Below are 18,791 nucleotides of genomic sequence, written 5' to 3' on the forward strand. Positions count from 1 at the left end.
CGTTGGTTAAGCGATAATGTGCAGAGTCATATATTGTATGTGTTTAGTGTAGATTTCGGACCCCTTGACAATGGCGTGACGAAGAAAAACGATAGTGATTGGGGCTCGAAGCTACAAGACACCGATAAAAGGCGACAATCGGCTGCTAGATTGGCGAATCCGAGTGGGAGATAAATAAGCAATTCATGATTTGAATCGTAGCCTCCGTGCTGCATAATAAACATATATTTGCTAAATATTATATTATAATATTATAACATATTTGCTAAATATTATATTATAATATTATAACATATTTGCTAAATATTATATTATAATATTATAACATATTTGCTAAATATTATATTATAATATTATAACATATTTGCTAAATATTATATTATAATATTATAACATATTTGGAAATATTATATTATAATATTATAACATATTTGCTAAATATTATATTATAATATTATAACATATTTGCTAAATATTATATTATAATATTATAACATATTTGCTAAATATTATATTATAATATTATAACATATTTGGAAATATTATATTATAATATTATAACATATTTGCTAAATATTATATTATAATATTATAACATATTTGCTAAATATTATATTATAATATTATAACATATTTGCTAAATATTATATTATAATATTATAACATATTTGGAAATATTATATTATAATATTATAACATATTTGCTAAATAACAGTAAGGTGGAACAACAACAAAATGTAGTAAAGAATAACAGTACAAAACAAAAAAAGAAGAACATTGGAAAACTGTTTTTGAAGGGATATTTGTCAACAAGTACTGTGGAATGGCAAATTTTGATAACAAAACATTCAGTCGTTTTTGCGATAGCATAAAATGTATTGTTTCAAGACTAGTGTTTAACTTTCATCTCGGTATTCGATCGAGCCGATTCTTTTTTTGCTTGCAACTGTTGCGAGACACGAATAGGAAATCGATAGTTGCCATAAATAGTTGCGAGCGTATTGTGTAGCACAACAAGGAAGCAAATCTCGACTAAGTAAATTATTTATCATCATCAGATTGTAGATTATAATACAATTTCTCCTCGTTATAATGAAAAATCGTGAAAATGAGATAAAATAGAATATTATTATCTGCAATAATGGTAGGCTAATACAGGGAACTGCGCGTAATACGGAGCGTCAACACATTTTGATGAAGAGATAATGATCTCTGCGGTTAATCGTGTATATTAGTTTCCTCGCGAGGATAGCACTTTCATTATATTTGAAATAATTATAAGTAGATTATTCCGCGCTTCGTTCTGCTAGGTGACAATGGTGCACGAACAACCCTATTTTAAACTTTCGATGTCGACGTTTTATCACTGTGTTAATTTCACACCAAGGAATAATCTTATTTAAAGGAAAAACGAGGAATAAATTATGGTTAAACGTGGAATATATTAATTGTTACAAATAGACGATAAATATGAGCCGTTTATTTTGAAAGTGGCATAAGTCACTTTACCGTAATGAAAAGTGATGATCTTTTAATGTTTATACGAAATTATTTATACTGAGGAAAATATCAGTATCCTGAGATAACAAATACAAATAATCTTCACGAAAGTTAGCATCCATATTTTGAAACCTGTTAAAACGCAAACCCTTAAATATATCGACTTAAAAACAAATTGACTTATGCCACTTTCAAAATGAACGGCTCATATTTTGAAAAATAAATCGTTTCAACCATCCTTCCTTTACGCTTTGTACGACTGGCGTCGACGACCATGAAGTTATTAAGAGACGTAACGCAAATAGAGGAAGGGCACAGCTACGCTAGAAACCTCGTCTAGCCTAGACATTGGCATCTATTTCAGTTCCTAGATTCTAGGAACTTCTACAGTTTAAACAGAATATTTTCGCTAACACGTTGAACGTAATCAAAAAAGCCATAAAGAACAGCATTTACGATCGGACAACAGAGAAATTGCGAGGGATAAAAGTGATAAACAAACCGATATCCTTTCCCAACAACTTAAAATAAGTTGCAAACATTGTGTCGATGCAAAACCTGATCTTTCGATGGTATCTAAAAGCCACCACCCAAATCAGGATTAAAATTTTGCCCGATACGTTTCTTTTGATACTTTCTCGTACGAATTATTGGCTTTATTCGGCTCTGCGGCTAATTTGGAAATACTACCGAAATGTTCAGAAGTAAGTATCGGACTAGTAAACATCGATAAGATACGGTAACAGGTAGTGGAACAATATAAATCGTCGGCTGAAGGACGATGACGAAACCAAAATGACGCGGAAAAATTTTCGGTTGTGCCGCGTAAATATTGACACCGCAAAGAAGTGCCCATCCACACGGAGGATGATAAATAGCGTAGGAACAGAACGGAAAGAAAGTTCGTAATACAGCTCCATCGTATCTCGACCACGATACTACAATTTCCGCCGACTGACTACCGCGTTATATTCCTAGTTCGTTCCCTGCTATCGAATCATTCTTCATTCGCCGACCGATTAATTGTGTCAGCTTCGCACACAATTGGCCATTATTCAATTAAGTTTCCACGCGCATCATAATCAGAGCACGTCCAACACGTCCACGTGTACATCCAGCGAGATCGGAGTAAAAACGACTATGTGACACGATAGAGGTACATATTTACTTTGTTCTTATTTCTACCGGGTGTCTTCAGGAACACCAGCGTTTCTTTCCTAAATCCTAAACCTTACGAATAAACTGAAGAGGAGGACGTTGAAGTACATCTTTCTTTTTATTTTTTTTTTTTTACTAGCAGCATGATAGTTTTAATATTATTTTACATATTTTTTTACATACTTACTGTGTTCTTATTTCTACTGGGTGTCTCCTAAACCTTACGAATAAACTGAAGAGGAGGAGATTGAAGTACATTTTACCAGCAGCATGATAGTTTTAATATTATTTTACATATTTTTTTACATACTTACTTTGTTCTCATTTCTACTGGGTGTCTCCTAAACCTTACGAATAAACTGAAGAGGAGGAGGTTGTAGTACATTTTTTTTACCAGCAATATGATAATTTTAATATTATTTTACAAAGCAAGATGACCTTCGTTTTTTAAATGGAATGCTGCATATCTTTTTAGATCGTATGAAAGCGGGCATTAAAAGGAGTTCTCTTCCTTATGGAATTCTACCAATCGTTCCTGGTTGTTCGGCATATATATATATAAATGCACAGAAAATAAAGGAAAAAAGCTTGTCTTACGAAGATAGAGACACTCGCTCGGTCAATGGAAGTCGGTCACATTGAATACGATACGTAGTCTTATCAACCTCCAACTTGCTCACAAATACAATATTACGATTATTATTAACTCGTCTTAACGCCCGCTTTCGTATGACGTAAAAAAAAGGTACGCCTTTGTTTCTGGAAAAATATTAACACTATGCCGTCCGGTGGCACCACGCTGGTGTCATGCAAAAACATGGTACGGTGGTACCACTTTGGTGCCATTTTAACCCTTTGCACTCGAAACCATTTTAGCTGTAAAATAATTTTTCTGACTTATGGTATTTCCATTTTATATGACAAAGTGCATTTTATGCATGTGAAATTGAATGTTGCGATAACTTGTGATAACAGTTACGCTTTTAACGATTTTTTAAATTTAAACTTCGTTAATATAAAAATTATCTTAGAACGCGAACTAACAATTTTAGTGGTGCCTCAGAGTCACCACTCGAGTGAAAAGGGTTAGAAAACTGAAATAACATTTGAACTATATTTCTTGGGTGTTAAAAGGCAGCGAACTATAGCATTGTGCTTATTTAACTAAGAATTAAGTACGAAAATTCTTGGATGACATATATTAATTTTAGGAATTTATATTACCGCCATCTTCGAAATTTTGTTTAAAATCTAAAATTTCCAAGCTATTATGCCGGCGTCAAACAAAAGAATCGTATCTAAGATCTGCGGACGACATGGTGTTAACAATAGAACAAATTCGGGTACGCTGTAATGCTAGTATAACGTATACTACAACTTCCCTCTTTTCCATTGCTCACTCCGAAGAGGGAGAGATTACCGACCGCGCTGATTTTGCATATTCTGTTGGTACAGTGATTCACAGAAGTTTCTCAACGCACAAACGAATCTCGAGAATCATCGGCAACAGGTGCGGAATAATTGCAATTGCATAAGTCTAGACGACGGTGACTAGGATGATTTAATGATACGCTGTGCGGGAACGAGTTATAACGCCGGTCTCCTGGAACATGTCGGCCAGTGCGAAGCCGTTCGTCGTGACCGCGGTTCTTAGGCTGCTCGAATCGTAAGATTATCGCGGGATGACCTAGAATCTCCCACTCTGCTCGGTTCGAATCATCACGTGTCCTCGACAATAGCTGCGTCTCATTCGCTGTACCCGGTCGGCAACGGACGTCGTCGGTGGTCGTTGTCAGTGGTCGTTGCCAGTGGTAGTTGTCAACAGGTGTTGTCAGCGGAAAGGCCAGCGACGGAAACCATCATCTTCCGCTATAGATGGGGAACAAGACATCCGATTGCCCGGACGACACTATGGACGAGTTGGATCAGTTGATCGGCTTGATGACGAAGCGCATGGGCAAGGACTACACCGATGCTAACTACAATCTCGAGTCGCCGAGCGATTCGTTCTTTTTGTCGAGCATGTTCTTCCTGAACATAACCGCGAAGTATGCCAACGAAGACAAGGGGACGAGGAGCATTCGAGTCGTCGTGAAGAGACCGCCGCTGCTGGCGGTCATCCGAGATATGTGGAAGTCCGATAAACAATTCCACAACGAGATATTGTTCTACGAGAAATTCGCGGTCGGCCACGAGGACCTACCTATTTGCTATTACAGCCACGAGAACCCGCCGGTCAAGTCCGTCCTCGTTCTGGAGAACATCGAGGAAAGGGGATATCACCTGTCCTCGTGGAGGTAGATGCTAAGATTAATTGCAGCGACTGCACGTTTCTTGACGACGCCCGCGGTCGTCTGGTTCATCTTTAATTAGCGTCCAAGCTTGCCAACGTGTTGCTCGTGTTCGTTTTATATTCCGCTCTGTATGCTTCGATGGCAATCGTGGTTTATCCTTTGTTTACGTACTCGTAACAGGCCACGGAATTGACTGCATCGTAATGTTTCTCATAATCGAATTACTCGCGGACCTTACCTTACTTTACCTTACCTTACCTTACCTTTGGTAAACTAAAAAAGAATGCGAAGGAATAAAGATAAGAATTACGCTCGATTTGTATTAAAATTATGAAGGAAAGGAGGGAATGCCTAGGTGATTTCTGCGTCTTGCAATCGATACGGTCAATTTTGCATGAAGATCTGCGGTTCATTAATTACACTGCCCAACACAGATTCTGCGTTTCATTAATCAGTAGACGATTCTTACAGATTTGGCGAAAGCGTTTTTCTCCATTAACCTTAGTTTTGGAGTACAACGATTCTACAGTCTCCCAAATGCGGCTGCGTATTTTTTTTTTAAATAATTATAGACATCTATACACGTTTGCGACGTTGCGTATCATATAAAATAGCTATCATATGCTCGCTTAAAATAGCATAATACTGGAAGCATTTTTTAACACAAGCACAAGTACATATTAAACTTCTATAACAAATGAAACGGTGTTAATTGCCGATAAACTGTACAATGAAAAAAATCATTGGAAATAATAAGTAACAGATGCAGATACAACTAACAGATCTACATGCTAGATCAGAATTTTTTGAGACAATTTAACGAAACTGGAATTAGATGGAACTTCATTTCTCAAACGATGAATGAAATTCATTTTAAATTCTTCAGAAATATTGTCTTGAGTTTCGTGCATTCGTGTTCATCGTAAATGCATGAAATTCTCGATTATAGTCGGTAAAGAGAGCGTTGAAACTGGTCGTTTAAAATCTTTTCACTCGCGGAAGAAAATATAAAACGCTGAGACACTGGAAAAATTAATCTCTTTAAACGAAATATGATAAAAGATCCTATTGATACAGATTTTCCGGAACGAAAATGATTCATTTCGAAAATAGCACAATTATCGGCAATTTTGGGAGAGAACATCCAAGTGCAAAGGGTTAATATGTCACAACTCTGAGTACATATATTACTACATAGAATAGCTCATAGAATTATCCTAAAATATTCGAAACCGGAACCAGACACTTTGCAGACTGTTGTAACTAGAGTAATGTCTCTTTAATTGACGCTCAGATTGTCCACAAAAATGGACAATTGGAGAGGAGATACGGAGATACATGGCAAGAGGAGATACGATTATTCAAGCCCTACGGTTCGTTTTCATAGCTACGAATTGTTAAGAACTATAAAAACGAGCCGCAAGGCTCGAATAATCGTATCTCCTGTTCCCAAAATTGTCCATTTTTGTGCGCAATCCGAGCGTCGGTTAGGGAGACATCACTGTAATCGGTAAGTTCAAATGAACTTGCTGCAGAAGTAACCGATACAACGACATTCCAGGTACAACGTCCCCATGGACTACACGATAGCCGCGATCCAAGAAAACGCGCGGTTCCACGCGAAAGGCTACGCGATGAGAGAGCATCGACGAGCAGAATTCTTGGACTTCGTCGGGAACATGGAGGAAACGAGATTCGACGACGATTTGAACGGTTTGTTGCCTGTAGTGAACGGTGCGGCAACTAGGAGCGTCGATTATCTGCGCAAGCAGGGCCACGAGAAGGACTTCTGCGACAAACTGTTCGCATACCTAGATGATATGTTCAACGCGATGATGAAGTGCGCCGAACCAGAGGAGCCGCTCGCGACGCTCTGCCACGGCGACTTCACGTTGAACAACACCTTCTTCAAGGAAGAAAACGGAAAAGTGAAAGCTATGTTCATCGATTTCGCGCTGATGCGTTACGGATCGCCGGTGATCGATCTGTCCTGCTTCCTGAGCCTGCACTGCGCCGAGGAACTCGACAAGGACATGCTCGAAAGTGTCCTTAAAGCGTACAACGACTCGCTGATCCCGTGTCTGAAGGAGAACAACGTGGACAATCTCGAACGTTTTTCGTACGAGGCTCTGTGCGACGACTACAAGAAGAACGGTTTGTTCGGTTACGCGATCGCGTCCTTTTTCTTGTCAACGGTCATGGGAAAATGCGAACTGACTCCCGAGGATATGGCGGACATGACTCCTGCCGAGAAGGCACACGTCGCGCGAACGCTTGGCGGAGAGGAGGTCGACGAGATCCTGGCCAAACTGCTGCTCAACCTGATGGAATTCGGCTGTTTGGCTGATTTGGTTTGAGTTAAACATTTAACTTAGAACTAGAACTTTGACTTTTTTAACTAGTAACTATGACTTTCTGATCAGCCTCTGTGCGATGCTACAATCGGAAGAGCTCCGGTTAATGGTAGAGGAGAGGTTGGAACAATCGTATCTCCTCTTCCCAAATTGTCTATTTTTGTTCACAAGCTGAAGGACAATTGGTGGAAGGAAACTCGGCGTCGTACATCTTAGCTCCCAATTTTTATTTTATTACATAAATTAGTTCGATTCTGTGCAGCTTTCGAGGACGACGAGTTGATACTCCTTGTCGTACTTTAACGAGTACAACCCCCGCGATGGAGATTTCCGTTTCTTTGAGTGAGAATAATATTCTGTTCCCTTGTCATCGATGATTAAGCGCTCGAGTAAATTTATGCGCACAATAAATATATATTATCTTTTCGTTCTTGGGAATGATTCGAATCGAGAAAGTTCCGATCGTTCGAACTGTGAGAAAAATTGTACGACAAGGGGTTCGATAATTTTATTAAAATTAACGAGGAATTTTAATAAAAATAATGAGGAAGCTGTATCCATCTGAACTGAAGAACGCATTGTTACCGTTAGGTTGAACAACGTAGAATACTCCTATAAACGTTTTATGTATTAGTTGAGAGACTGTATGAATTTAGTTAAGCAGCATTAATTTAATCATGCTTTCTTCGTGAGAAGTAGGATAAAATTTAGTAAAATGAAGCTATATTATTTTTCTGCCGTTAGACGATTATGTGTGACGATTCCCGAAAGAATTGTTGTTACTATACTATTATAGATCGTGGATCTTCAGTGGACATAAATACGTTTTACTTGATTCGCAAGAATCGGATGTTAAATGGGAAATTTACTTTCCTAATAACTTTATAGTTAACGTTATAGTTTAGTTTAGTTATAGTTTAGTTTATTTTTTATTTTTTAACGTTATAGTTAACGTTATAGTTTTATATTTCTCTTACTCGGTTTTGTCACGAATACATAAAAATCCGCTACGTAGCTGTCACTCGTAAATTATACAAATTAATTTTAAGCGTTAGTTGTAAATATGCGTTGAAAATGATATTTTTTAATCCGCGGTTTTGTATAAGACGACTGTGTAATCGCGATTCGTTTAGGATTAATCGTTTAAGATTAATTTCTCGCGAGTCGATGAGGCGGGCACGATTTCTGAGCTATCTACGAACTGCGTTATAACGCGTCTTCTGCCAAAATCAGGTATTAGGGGACGAACGTATTAGTGAGATTAGGGTCGACCGGTTTTCGCAAGTGGCGACAGGGTGGCGGGGAGGATCAACGACCTTGAATGCATCAACGAGCCTGAACTCTGTTGTAGTAGACGCTTACTTACATCGTGCATGCATCGAAATTCAGATTCAATTTTCGTGGAAGACGCGGAACATGCAAGGTGGTGTACCTAATATTTACGTTCCAGCAAAAACATCAAATTCGCGGTGTAATAAACTGTACAGCATATTTAAAGATTACGCAAATATGATAGGTAACCGAAAATAAATATATGAATACGATAATTTTTGTACCCACTATACGGACAAATGTGAATTCTGCAAATGCAGTTTTATCATAGCAGTGTAAAAATATAAGTTGCGAATTGTATTCGCAAATGAACTACTGCTCGATTAAATTGAATTACCAGTTACCGAATCTGTTTCAAAGTGCCTGAAATTCGATCACAAAATCCTGATATTAACAATTGAGCCGTTTATTTCGAATGTGGCATAAGTCACTTTGTTTTTAAGTCGATATATTTAAGGGTTTGCGTTTTAACACGTTTCAAAATATGGATGCTAACTTTCGAGAAGTTTTACTTCTATTTGTTATCTCAGGATACTGATATTTTTCTCAGTATAAATCATTTCGTATAAACATTAAAAAATCACCACCTTTCATTATGGTAAAGTGACTTATGCCACTTTCAAAATAAATGGCTCAATTGTTGCATTGTTCTACATTTTTCAATATTCATCAATTATTCTTTATTCAAGCTTCTTTTCAATATTACAATTTTACAGATTCAGACTCGTGAAAAATGATTCATAAGAATAAAATAAACTTGTGTCATGCATACTGATTAGCATTATTACATAAAGATCACCGTTTCGCAACTTCTTCGCAAATTGTGGCAATGCATCAACTTTTAATACGCAACAAAGTGCTAATATCAACGCGATAAAACATCTCCAGTTCCGTTTACATTTACTTATCGATTGCTTCATCAAGAAGAAAGTGATTCAACTCTATTCACATATTAAACTATCCGATAACGGTAGATACTGCAACCTAATAATTTAGCAACTATTATCTTGGTAAATAATTAATAAATTTACCGTGAATCTATAACACTGTTGTTCGAAAGAAAAACATTTTAAAGACGATGTTCCCTATATGTTTCAGGAACATATGAGCCGTTTATTTTGAAAGTGGCATAAGTCACTTTGTTTTTAAGTCGATATATCTAAGGGTTTGCGTTTTAACACGTTTCAAAATATGGATGCTAACTTTCGAGAAGTTTTACTTCTATTTGTTATCTCAGGATACTGATATTTTTCCCAGTATAAATAATTTCGTATAAACATTAAAAAATCACCACTTTTCATTACGGTAAAGTGACTTATGCCACTTTCAAAATAAACGGCTCATATAGGAAAAATAAATCGATTTTTCCAGCTGACAAATGTGAATAGTTTCTGAAAAATCCTTCTAAAAATTCCAAAAGAATGAAAACGAAATGAATACCCAGTGTAACAACAGAGCGATGCTTTTATTCTGCTCACGTAGCTCATCGCCTCATTTCGGGTGTATGTTATTCAAGTTGTATCAGAGGTTACGGGACACCATGTGCATGCCGCGAAATAAAACTCGCCGGCGCGGCGCGGCGCGGCGCGCCGAGACGATGCGCGAAATTATTCTTTCGCCTATGCAAGTACGGATCTGCCTTTCAAATAGAGGTACTCCGGCCGCGCAGAAAAACTTTGTCATTTCCATATATTTTCCCAGACTGGCAGCAACGTCTCCCGGGAAATTCACTTACGGTCTAACCTGAATTTTAAACCCGTTAAATTTTGCTCGTCGCGGGCGGCGTTCGCGCGAGGAGGCCGCGCCGCGATCGCTGTTTCCCGGAAACAGGTAAACGCGGCGTGAAAGTTCTTCGTAAACGGTCGATCTGCCGGAAAATATTTCGCACGCTTCGATTTTCCACGGGGCTCGCGAACACGGTACGGGGAATCGCGTCGGATGATCGCGAAATGGAGCGTGGATCAGAGTGGAATTGTGGTTAATGCGAGAACACGAGGCTCCACTCGGTGTTATGGTTAACCGTAAAACGACCCGGCGCGGTGTTTTCACGGAATATTTAACTGTGCGAAGATCTCCGCGCTTGTGTATTTAATGGAAATACTGGCGGCGGAAAATCGCTGCCTCTTTTCAAATTACGGTCGAACCACGTTCATCCGAACGCGCCGAGAAACGAGCCGGTTCGAATAACCATGCTGTTCCGATAATAGAGGCTCGCTAGTTATCCCACGCACCGTGTTTCTATTCTTTCGAATAATCGAGGTTGCGGATCGGATGACTTGGGTTCAGATGTTTATGGCTGACAATGAGAGAAGATAGATATAGTTACAATGTAACCGTTGGACATCCGTGATTCAACATCAATCAAAATGAAAAACGATTTTCATTATTTTTAATGTTGTCATTAACCGCTTTGCTGCCGTGGACGTGTTATGTCGCGACGTATCGCCGCTTATGCGGTACCACGGACGCGTTATCCTGCGACGTAATGCCGCTTGTGCGGTGCCACGGACGCGTTATCCCGCGACGTAATGCCGCTTATGCGGTGCCACGGACGCGTTATCCCGCGACGCAATACCGTTCGTGGCACCGCACGAACGTATTATACGATATACAAATAATGGGATCAAGATACATAACGTCACGAACTGTATCACTGTTTAAATGATGATATGAACTCATTAGTCTATGAGTGCAGCTGAGGTAATTACGTAGCGAAATTATTCGGTGCAATATCACAGGCAGGCGATCTCTAGAATAAAATGATCGTGATTTTCCAAATGGAATCATTAGCAGGTATTTGCCAAGCATACGATACATTGCATAGCGTTTTGCAGCGTTTGCCGATACGCTAAGAGTTTCTAAATTTGCACAGGTGTTGACGATACAGCCTACCTATATTCGCATGCTTGTTTAAAACGCGATTCTCACATATCTGTGAATTTCTTTCTCACTGTCGCGAGCATATAATTCTTATCAGCCCGTAGAAGGAAATTTAATTCGCAAACATTTTTATCGAAAGTAATTCTGAATCTACGCTCGACAAAGAAATCGCTGATAAATGCTAGAAATGAAGCACGTAAATTATAACAGAGTTATCGGAAATCTGTCTATAAAATGTTTGAAGAGTTCACGCAGTGTCACTGACGTCGTGTGAATAATTCTCCGTCGGTTTGATCGACACGTGTCACTTCTACGAACGCGAAATTGTGTAAAATACGAATCCTGGATTGTGGGCACGGATTTACGAGACTGGCGGAATGTTTATGCAACTGCAACTGCGATAAGAATATTTGTTGAAATGGAAACTATGCAAATAATAGGATTGATAATTGATAATCAGTTAATAGTTGCAATATTTCTGCGTAGAAAAATCTTTTCGTGTCGGAAAGAGTGTAAATTTCTGTAATTACATTGTATGCGATTAATTTCTTCATATTTTGTCTAAATGCAATACTTTCATAAAATATATAATTTCATAAAGAACATCAAAATATATCTATATCCTTCTCGACCAGTCAGCTATTTCTGACGAGTACACTCGTCACGAAGAAATGGCAACATTTTGTGATAGGACGAGTATTCTCGTCGAAAACAGCTAACAGTTAACAATGAATTCATTGGCCGATTAAGGAGCCGACAACATCGACTAGCGAAATGCATAAACGATTCAGGCTGTCAGTGAAATTACTGCTGATTTATTCAGTCTCGATCTATGTTACAATTACCCCCTTAACCGAATTCTGTTTACTGTTTTATTTAGTTCTATGCTACGATGTAATGCAATTAAACGGAAAGTGACACGAACGGACGGCAACTAGGCGGATCGGACATTTGAGGGCTCTGGCCCGTCAATCCCGAAATTACATACCGTTTTCGTAATTGGTACGTCGCCGGACGGAACCGTGAAAACCAACTCATCAAACGCGCGATCGAACATTATTGCGAACGCTGTTCAGCCCGGTTCTTGTTTTAAATCACGAAATTAGCGCAGCCGGAAATAGTATACTTGATTAAATCGGTCAGATGGTGTCGCCTAGTATCGGACTCTATTCAGCTCTCCAGATTAGTTTCCGAATAGCTCCCCTAATACAAGCACCTTAATTTTCAAGCAAATCAAGCCCTTTTTCCCACTATCGTAAAAATTGGACTTTCGTATAATATCGTGCAAAAAATTAAATAAAATATGTGACTTTATTGTAAAAAGATAAAGCGAAGAAATAGTAATTATGTCATTACAACCTAAAATAAAATCCATATTTTTGTTGCTAGTAAACAAATGGTAAGTTGTGGTACCACTTCTTTGTGAGAAAGTGATTTACGCGGTATGACGTCCCAAAAATGCCTTTGGGACCTTCCTGAAGTCATTTGAAGTAACTTTTTCCTTAGCAAAAATGCAATCCGCGGCTTCGTTTACGAGTTATTAACGAAAAACAGTAACCAATGAGAGACGAGGTCAGCTGGCGCGAGGCGGCGGAGCCAATGAGCGGAACTGGGCTTCGAGCGCTCGTTGGCTCGGCCGCTCCATTGCCTCGGCCGCTCATTGGCTCGGCCGCTCGTTAGCTCGGCCACTCATTGGCTCGGCCACTCGGCTCGGCCGCCTCGCGGCAGCTGAGCTCGCATCTCATTGATCAGTGTTTTTCGTTAATAACTCGTAAAGGAAACCACGGATTGCATTTTTGCTAAGAAAAAAGTTACTTCAAATGACGTCAGGACCCCCCTCCCCTATCCGCGCTGCAAAACATTTTTGGGACATCTTGCATATTAAAGGAACTTACTCGATACTAAATTCTTCATCATTTTTCACAGTTGCACTGGTTTTTGATGCTTGGAAAAATACATGATGAATTCTAGGAATAAAATTTTAGCAAATCTAACGTGTCCTTCTTTTTCTCTGCAAAAATAGAACGCACGGATGGATTTATGTAAATATTTCCTGTAGTGTATATTTCAACTGCACTAGGTGACCTGCCACACCGAGCACGCTGAATATTTAATATCACAAACACAATATCCCGAAAAATTTTAGTTTTATAAAAAATATTGAAGTATTTTCCACGTTCATAGCGTAACCATTGAATGGTTTCTTTTTGCTACTTTATTTGATAGATGATTCATATCGTCACGTTCTATCGAGCTCCTTAACGTCACACGCGCACGTAGATGTATCATAACTCAACTGCAACGTTTCAGAATAAACTCTGAACCAATTGCTATAAAAATCATAAGAAAACTAATACAATAAATTCAATCTATCCTAAATTTAATAAAATCTAATAAATAAGTAACTATATATTTCAAAGGTATGCAATATTATATTATATAATTATAACAAATTAATGATTTTTCTATATTTGCTAGAGGCGCATGATAAAATAAATAGAACAAGACATGAATATCTATTAAATGCATGATACGAGTAAGCAAAATGTTTATTCAAATATATTGCATCAGAATGGATCTCTTGTACATATCACCATGAAATAATTGCCCGAATTTATGCTACACACTCTGTACATTTGACTTCGATTGGTCATCGACGACGATAAAAAATAATGATCGGAGCCGCGAAGACGCGACGCGTTTTGCCCATCCGGGTTCCACGGGGGAACAAGCTACAATTCTTCGTGAGAAAATGCGCACTCGAATCCAGGAAGTTCCGCGTAAGCAAAGTGTTTATTCAAATATATTGAAATGTCTATATAGTTTTAAGTTATAGTTTTATTATATCTTGCGGTATGACCCTTGGAGGGAGTCGTACACTTATAGGTCGGCTCACCGATGCGACGTTCGAGCCGGAGACGACGCTGCCAGGGCAATAAATGCACAGGGTAAGGATAATCACTCGCATGTGTTTATCCTGAGCCCCTGGCAACTTTAGAAAGAAAAACTACGCCGCCTAGTCAGTCGAACGACAGCCTCCGCAAGAGTAATTGCATTTACTCGGTTGTCTCCTTATCCTATTCTTTCACATCTTCTACTCGCCTTGTTTCTGTTAACTAAATAAAATACTATTTTGCTCTAAAATAACAGTCCGAGTTCCTTGCTTATGCATAAGCACCGATACCCAACAAAATATATAGCATCAGAATGGAATTCTTGTACATATCACCACAAAATAATTGCCCGAATTTATGCTACGCACTCTGCACATTTGATTTCGATCGATGATCAACAACGATAAAAAATAATGATCGGAGCCGCGAAGACGCGACGCGTTTTGCCCATCCGGGTTCCACAGGGGAACAAGCTACAATTCTTCGTGAGAAAATGCGCACTCGAATCCAGGAAGTTCCGCGAATCCATCTGTCGCAAGTTCGCCCGGCAAGTTCGAATAATGCTGCAACACGCTGTACATATCAACCGCGGTCGAACTTTTCGAATGTTTGAGATAGGTTTAACGATCGCCGATGTGAAACGGTGCTCCGGGAAAGGAAGCTACAAGAGGCACGTTATAGGACAGCAAGAAGTAGTTCGACGCGAGCTCAAATCGGCTAAATCGAGCACGAAATCCGAGACGTGCGGGGACACTTTAATCGGACTTCGCAGTTCCCGGTTTTCCAGAGCGGCGGCCCTCCGCGGACTTTTCTAATAGCTTCGGACGTAGGTAGAGAGCCTTTTTGTCGTTCGAATAAAACGGTCCTCGTAAACAGTTACCGGTTACCTAGTCCCTGGGGGCCGGCCGACTTCCGGCGGAATTAAGTAACAAGATTCCGAGCTTGCTCATCACGGCGAGCTAGGAAATAAGATTCATTGTAATTTTATACGCGGATCCGGGTTATTTATCAACGATGGAGGAGAGACGGCTTACGAGGGAATTGAATTTTATCGTACATTACTGCGGCCCAACGGAGGAATAGATTACGTCGACTAATCAATTAGGTTCCTCCGGTTTACTGTGCCTTGAATTTTCTTCTTCCAGAATTTAACGGGATACTCGATGGAACGAAAAGATTTCGACACTTCTACGGAAAACTGATTTCTTTTGAAAGAGCATTCTGATCTAGAGAATTATTGTCTTTACGTTCTTAAGGAATTTCTTTCAATAAATTGGTGGATTTTATGGTTCTATGGTTCTGTACATATGTATACGTGACAATGCTTCAAAAATACAAGATAAATTTGTCATGCAAAAGTAGTCCTTCCACAAAAATGTAGCTTCAATGCTGCTACGATATTCGATGGAACGAAAAGATTTCGACACTTCTACGGAAAACTGATTTCTTTTGAAAGAGCATTCTGATCTAGAGAATTATTGTCTTTACGTTCTTAAGGAATTTCTTTCAATAAATTAGTGGATGTTATGGATCTATGGTTCTGTACATATGTATACGTGGCAATGCTTCAAAAATACAAGGTAAATTTGTCATGCAAAAGTAGTCCTTCCACAAAAATGTAGCTTCAATGCTGCTACGATATTCGATGGAACGAAAAGATTTCGACACTTCTACGGAAAACTGATTTCTTTTGAAAGAGCATTCTGATCTAGAGAATTATTGTCTTTACGTTCATAAGGAATTTCTTTCAATAAATTGGTGGATTTTATGGTTCTATGGTTCTGTACATATGTATACGTGGCAATGCTTCAAAAATACAAGGTAAATTTGTCATGCAAAAGTAGTCCTTCCACAAAAATGTAGCTTCAATGCTGCTACGATATTCGATGGAACGAAAAGATTTCGACACTTCTACGGAAAACTGATTTCTTTTGAAAGAGCATTCTGATCTAGAGAATTATTGTCTTTACGTTCTTAAGGAATTTCTTTCAATAAATTAGTGGATGTTATGGATCTATGGTTCTGTACATATGTATACGTGGCAATGCTTCAAAAATACAAGGTAAATTTGTCATGCAAAAGTAGTCCTTTCACAAAAATGTAGCTTAAATGCTGCTACGATTCCGGCCATTCTGTTTATTTGAAACGGGCCAATGATGAATTTTTTTAATTAGTACGAATACAGTTATGGTGCGAACTAAGTGGTTCGAAAAACATTGACGTTTACTACTTTTTTCTTTCACGTGTTAAAATCGAAAAAACCTTAAAATGTGAATTCAAATTTAAAGCGTCGAAATTTTGTTGTTCATCAAGATTTTTGCTTCTCCCTAGTTCACACCGTAGCTCTATCCATACTAAATACGCTAAATCAATTTAAACACGACGATATAATTTAACCTATAATAACTGCACCTATTTGTAAATCAATAAAGCAAGAGAGAAAAAAAAAGTAGAGAATAATTCAGTATTTTTTAAGTTCTTCAAAAGTTTTCTCTGTTTCGTATTCGACCCAATTATTTTCGTCGTAAATAAAGTCCGTGGTTCAGGAATAAGAAATATTACAAAATTAAGATTCAAGATGCCTTTAAAAATAGGCGAACCACTCTCCATAGTAGGAGAACCGTAATCGTTCGACTATATTTGCGAAAGTCGACGAAATTACACACTGCCGTATTGTCGAGTGTACCGTGAATTTATGATTCCATTCTCGTATTATCGTCGCCGGTCGTATCTTTGATTCTCGCCGGATAAAATATTCATCGACACGCGCAGCCCCGGCAAGATGACAGTGGCGTGCTTCGGGTAACCGGGTCAGAAAAGCAGCGCCGACTACCGACCGACTGGATTCATTCAGATAATGAAAGGCGTATCTCGATCGGCGAAAATAAATCCATCGGACGCGTATCCCGAAAAGGAGTGTCCCGCGAGCATTCAGCTACGGTTCACCGGCGACGCGCATTTCTCCTCCATCCTCAGATTGTATCCGAGGTCTTCGACATTCGTGTGTGCTACTTTATTTATTTGCGCTGCTTGATTGTCGTTTCGCGTCCTCGGAAATTGGAGTGTGTTTTCTCGGAACGCGTGTGTATTTCAAACGCAAACTTGACCGGCGTACCTCTTAATTTAATAACCCAAAGGATTATCTAGAGACGAAACGTTTGCTCTCTCTCTCTCTCTCTCTCTCTCTCTCTCTCTCTCTCTTTCTATTGTGTACCGTGCAAGAGGTATGTAATTGTTTGTTTGCGATTATATGTATATACTGTGCATGTTTCACGTTTTGCGGACTTTCGAGAACACGAAATATTCCATGTCTGCAGGTTCCAACGTTGGACGCTTACTTTTAAGGCGTAACTTAATCCCTTGCACTGTAAAAACGGGTCGCACTCGCGATACGTAATCGACTAAATATAAATGTTATTCGTTTCTTCCAGATTTTGGTATTTTGTTTCTTCCGTATTGAAGTAAATGGAGACATGAAATAATAAAAATTGTCTCTTGCAACTGGTTAAGAATCAGAACTTGTTAGGTATTATACTAAAATGGATGAACAGTTGTGCAAGAAATCATAGTCCAACGGGTTAAGACTACTGAAATTAATTTAGCAAAGATTTTATAGCAATAGTTATTTGTAGACTCCAGATTTTTTCACAAATCCATGTCTTTAGAAAGTTATTAACGTAAACAAATATCACGTAAAAGTCGCTTGTTTCGAACATTTATTTTACTGTTAGACAAAGCAAAATCTTAAATCAGTACATCAATTGACAGAAATTGGTACTGAATTTTATTTAGTGACATTTGCATACCAATACTTTATTTAACCTTGTACAGGAAACACCTGAACAGCCATTTCAGGTTGTATGTTCTCATAGAAGTTCATAATCCTTAGATATTTACACTAAATAACACACACATTGTAACCTATATCGATTGTTGATTACAATAGTAGCTCTCCGCAGCTGACAAAATGGGTTTTTATTGAAATGTCTATATAGTTTTAAGTAGTTGTTAAATGCATGCTTAGATTCTAGTTTGATTATATCTTGCGGTATGACCCTTGGAGGGTCGTACACTTATAGGTCGGCTCACCGATGCGACGTTCGAGCCGGAGACGACGCTGCCAGGGCAATAAATGCACAGGGTAAGGATAATCACTCGCATGTGTTTATCCTGAGCCCCTGGCAACTTTAGAAAGAAAAACTACGCCGCCTAGTCAGTCGAACGACAGCCTCCGCAAGAGTAATTGCATTTACTCGGTTGTCTCCTCTATCCTATTCTTTCACATCTTCTACTCACCTTGTTTCTGTTAACACGTTCCGTGCCGAGCTTTTTTTACTTGAATCTTCACACTTTGATATTTGACTAAAACTTGATGTATT

General features: G+C 38.6%; 2 protein-coding genes across 3 annotated transcripts in view; one reads left to right on the top strand and one right to left on the bottom strand.

Moving 5' to 3' along the window:
- LOC117222986 (zwei Ig domain protein zig-8) overlaps positions 1-18,791 on the bottom strand; it is a 746,648-nt gene that overhangs the window by 335,394 nt on the left and 392,463 nt on the right. The gene's annotated exons all lie outside the window — the stretch shown is intronic.
- LOC117222985 (uncharacterized) lies at positions 2,311-8,981 on the top strand. Its single transcript, XM_033475064.2, has 3 exons — positions 2,311-2,656; positions 4,114-4,955; positions 6,514-8,981. Exons 2-3 carry the CDS (start codon positions 4,534-4,536, stop codon positions 7,307-7,309), a joined length of 1,218 nt encoding a protein of 405 aa, XP_033330955.2. The 5' UTR covers positions 2,311-2,656; positions 4,114-4,533; the 3' UTR covers positions 7,310-8,981.

Source organism: Megalopta genalis, chromosome 4 (assembly GCF_051020955.1).
Source record: "Megalopta genalis isolate 19385.01 chromosome 4, iyMegGena1_principal, whole genome shotgun sequence".
Classification (NCBI taxonomy): domain Eukaryota; kingdom Metazoa; phylum Arthropoda; class Insecta; order Hymenoptera; family Halictidae; genus Megalopta; species Megalopta genalis.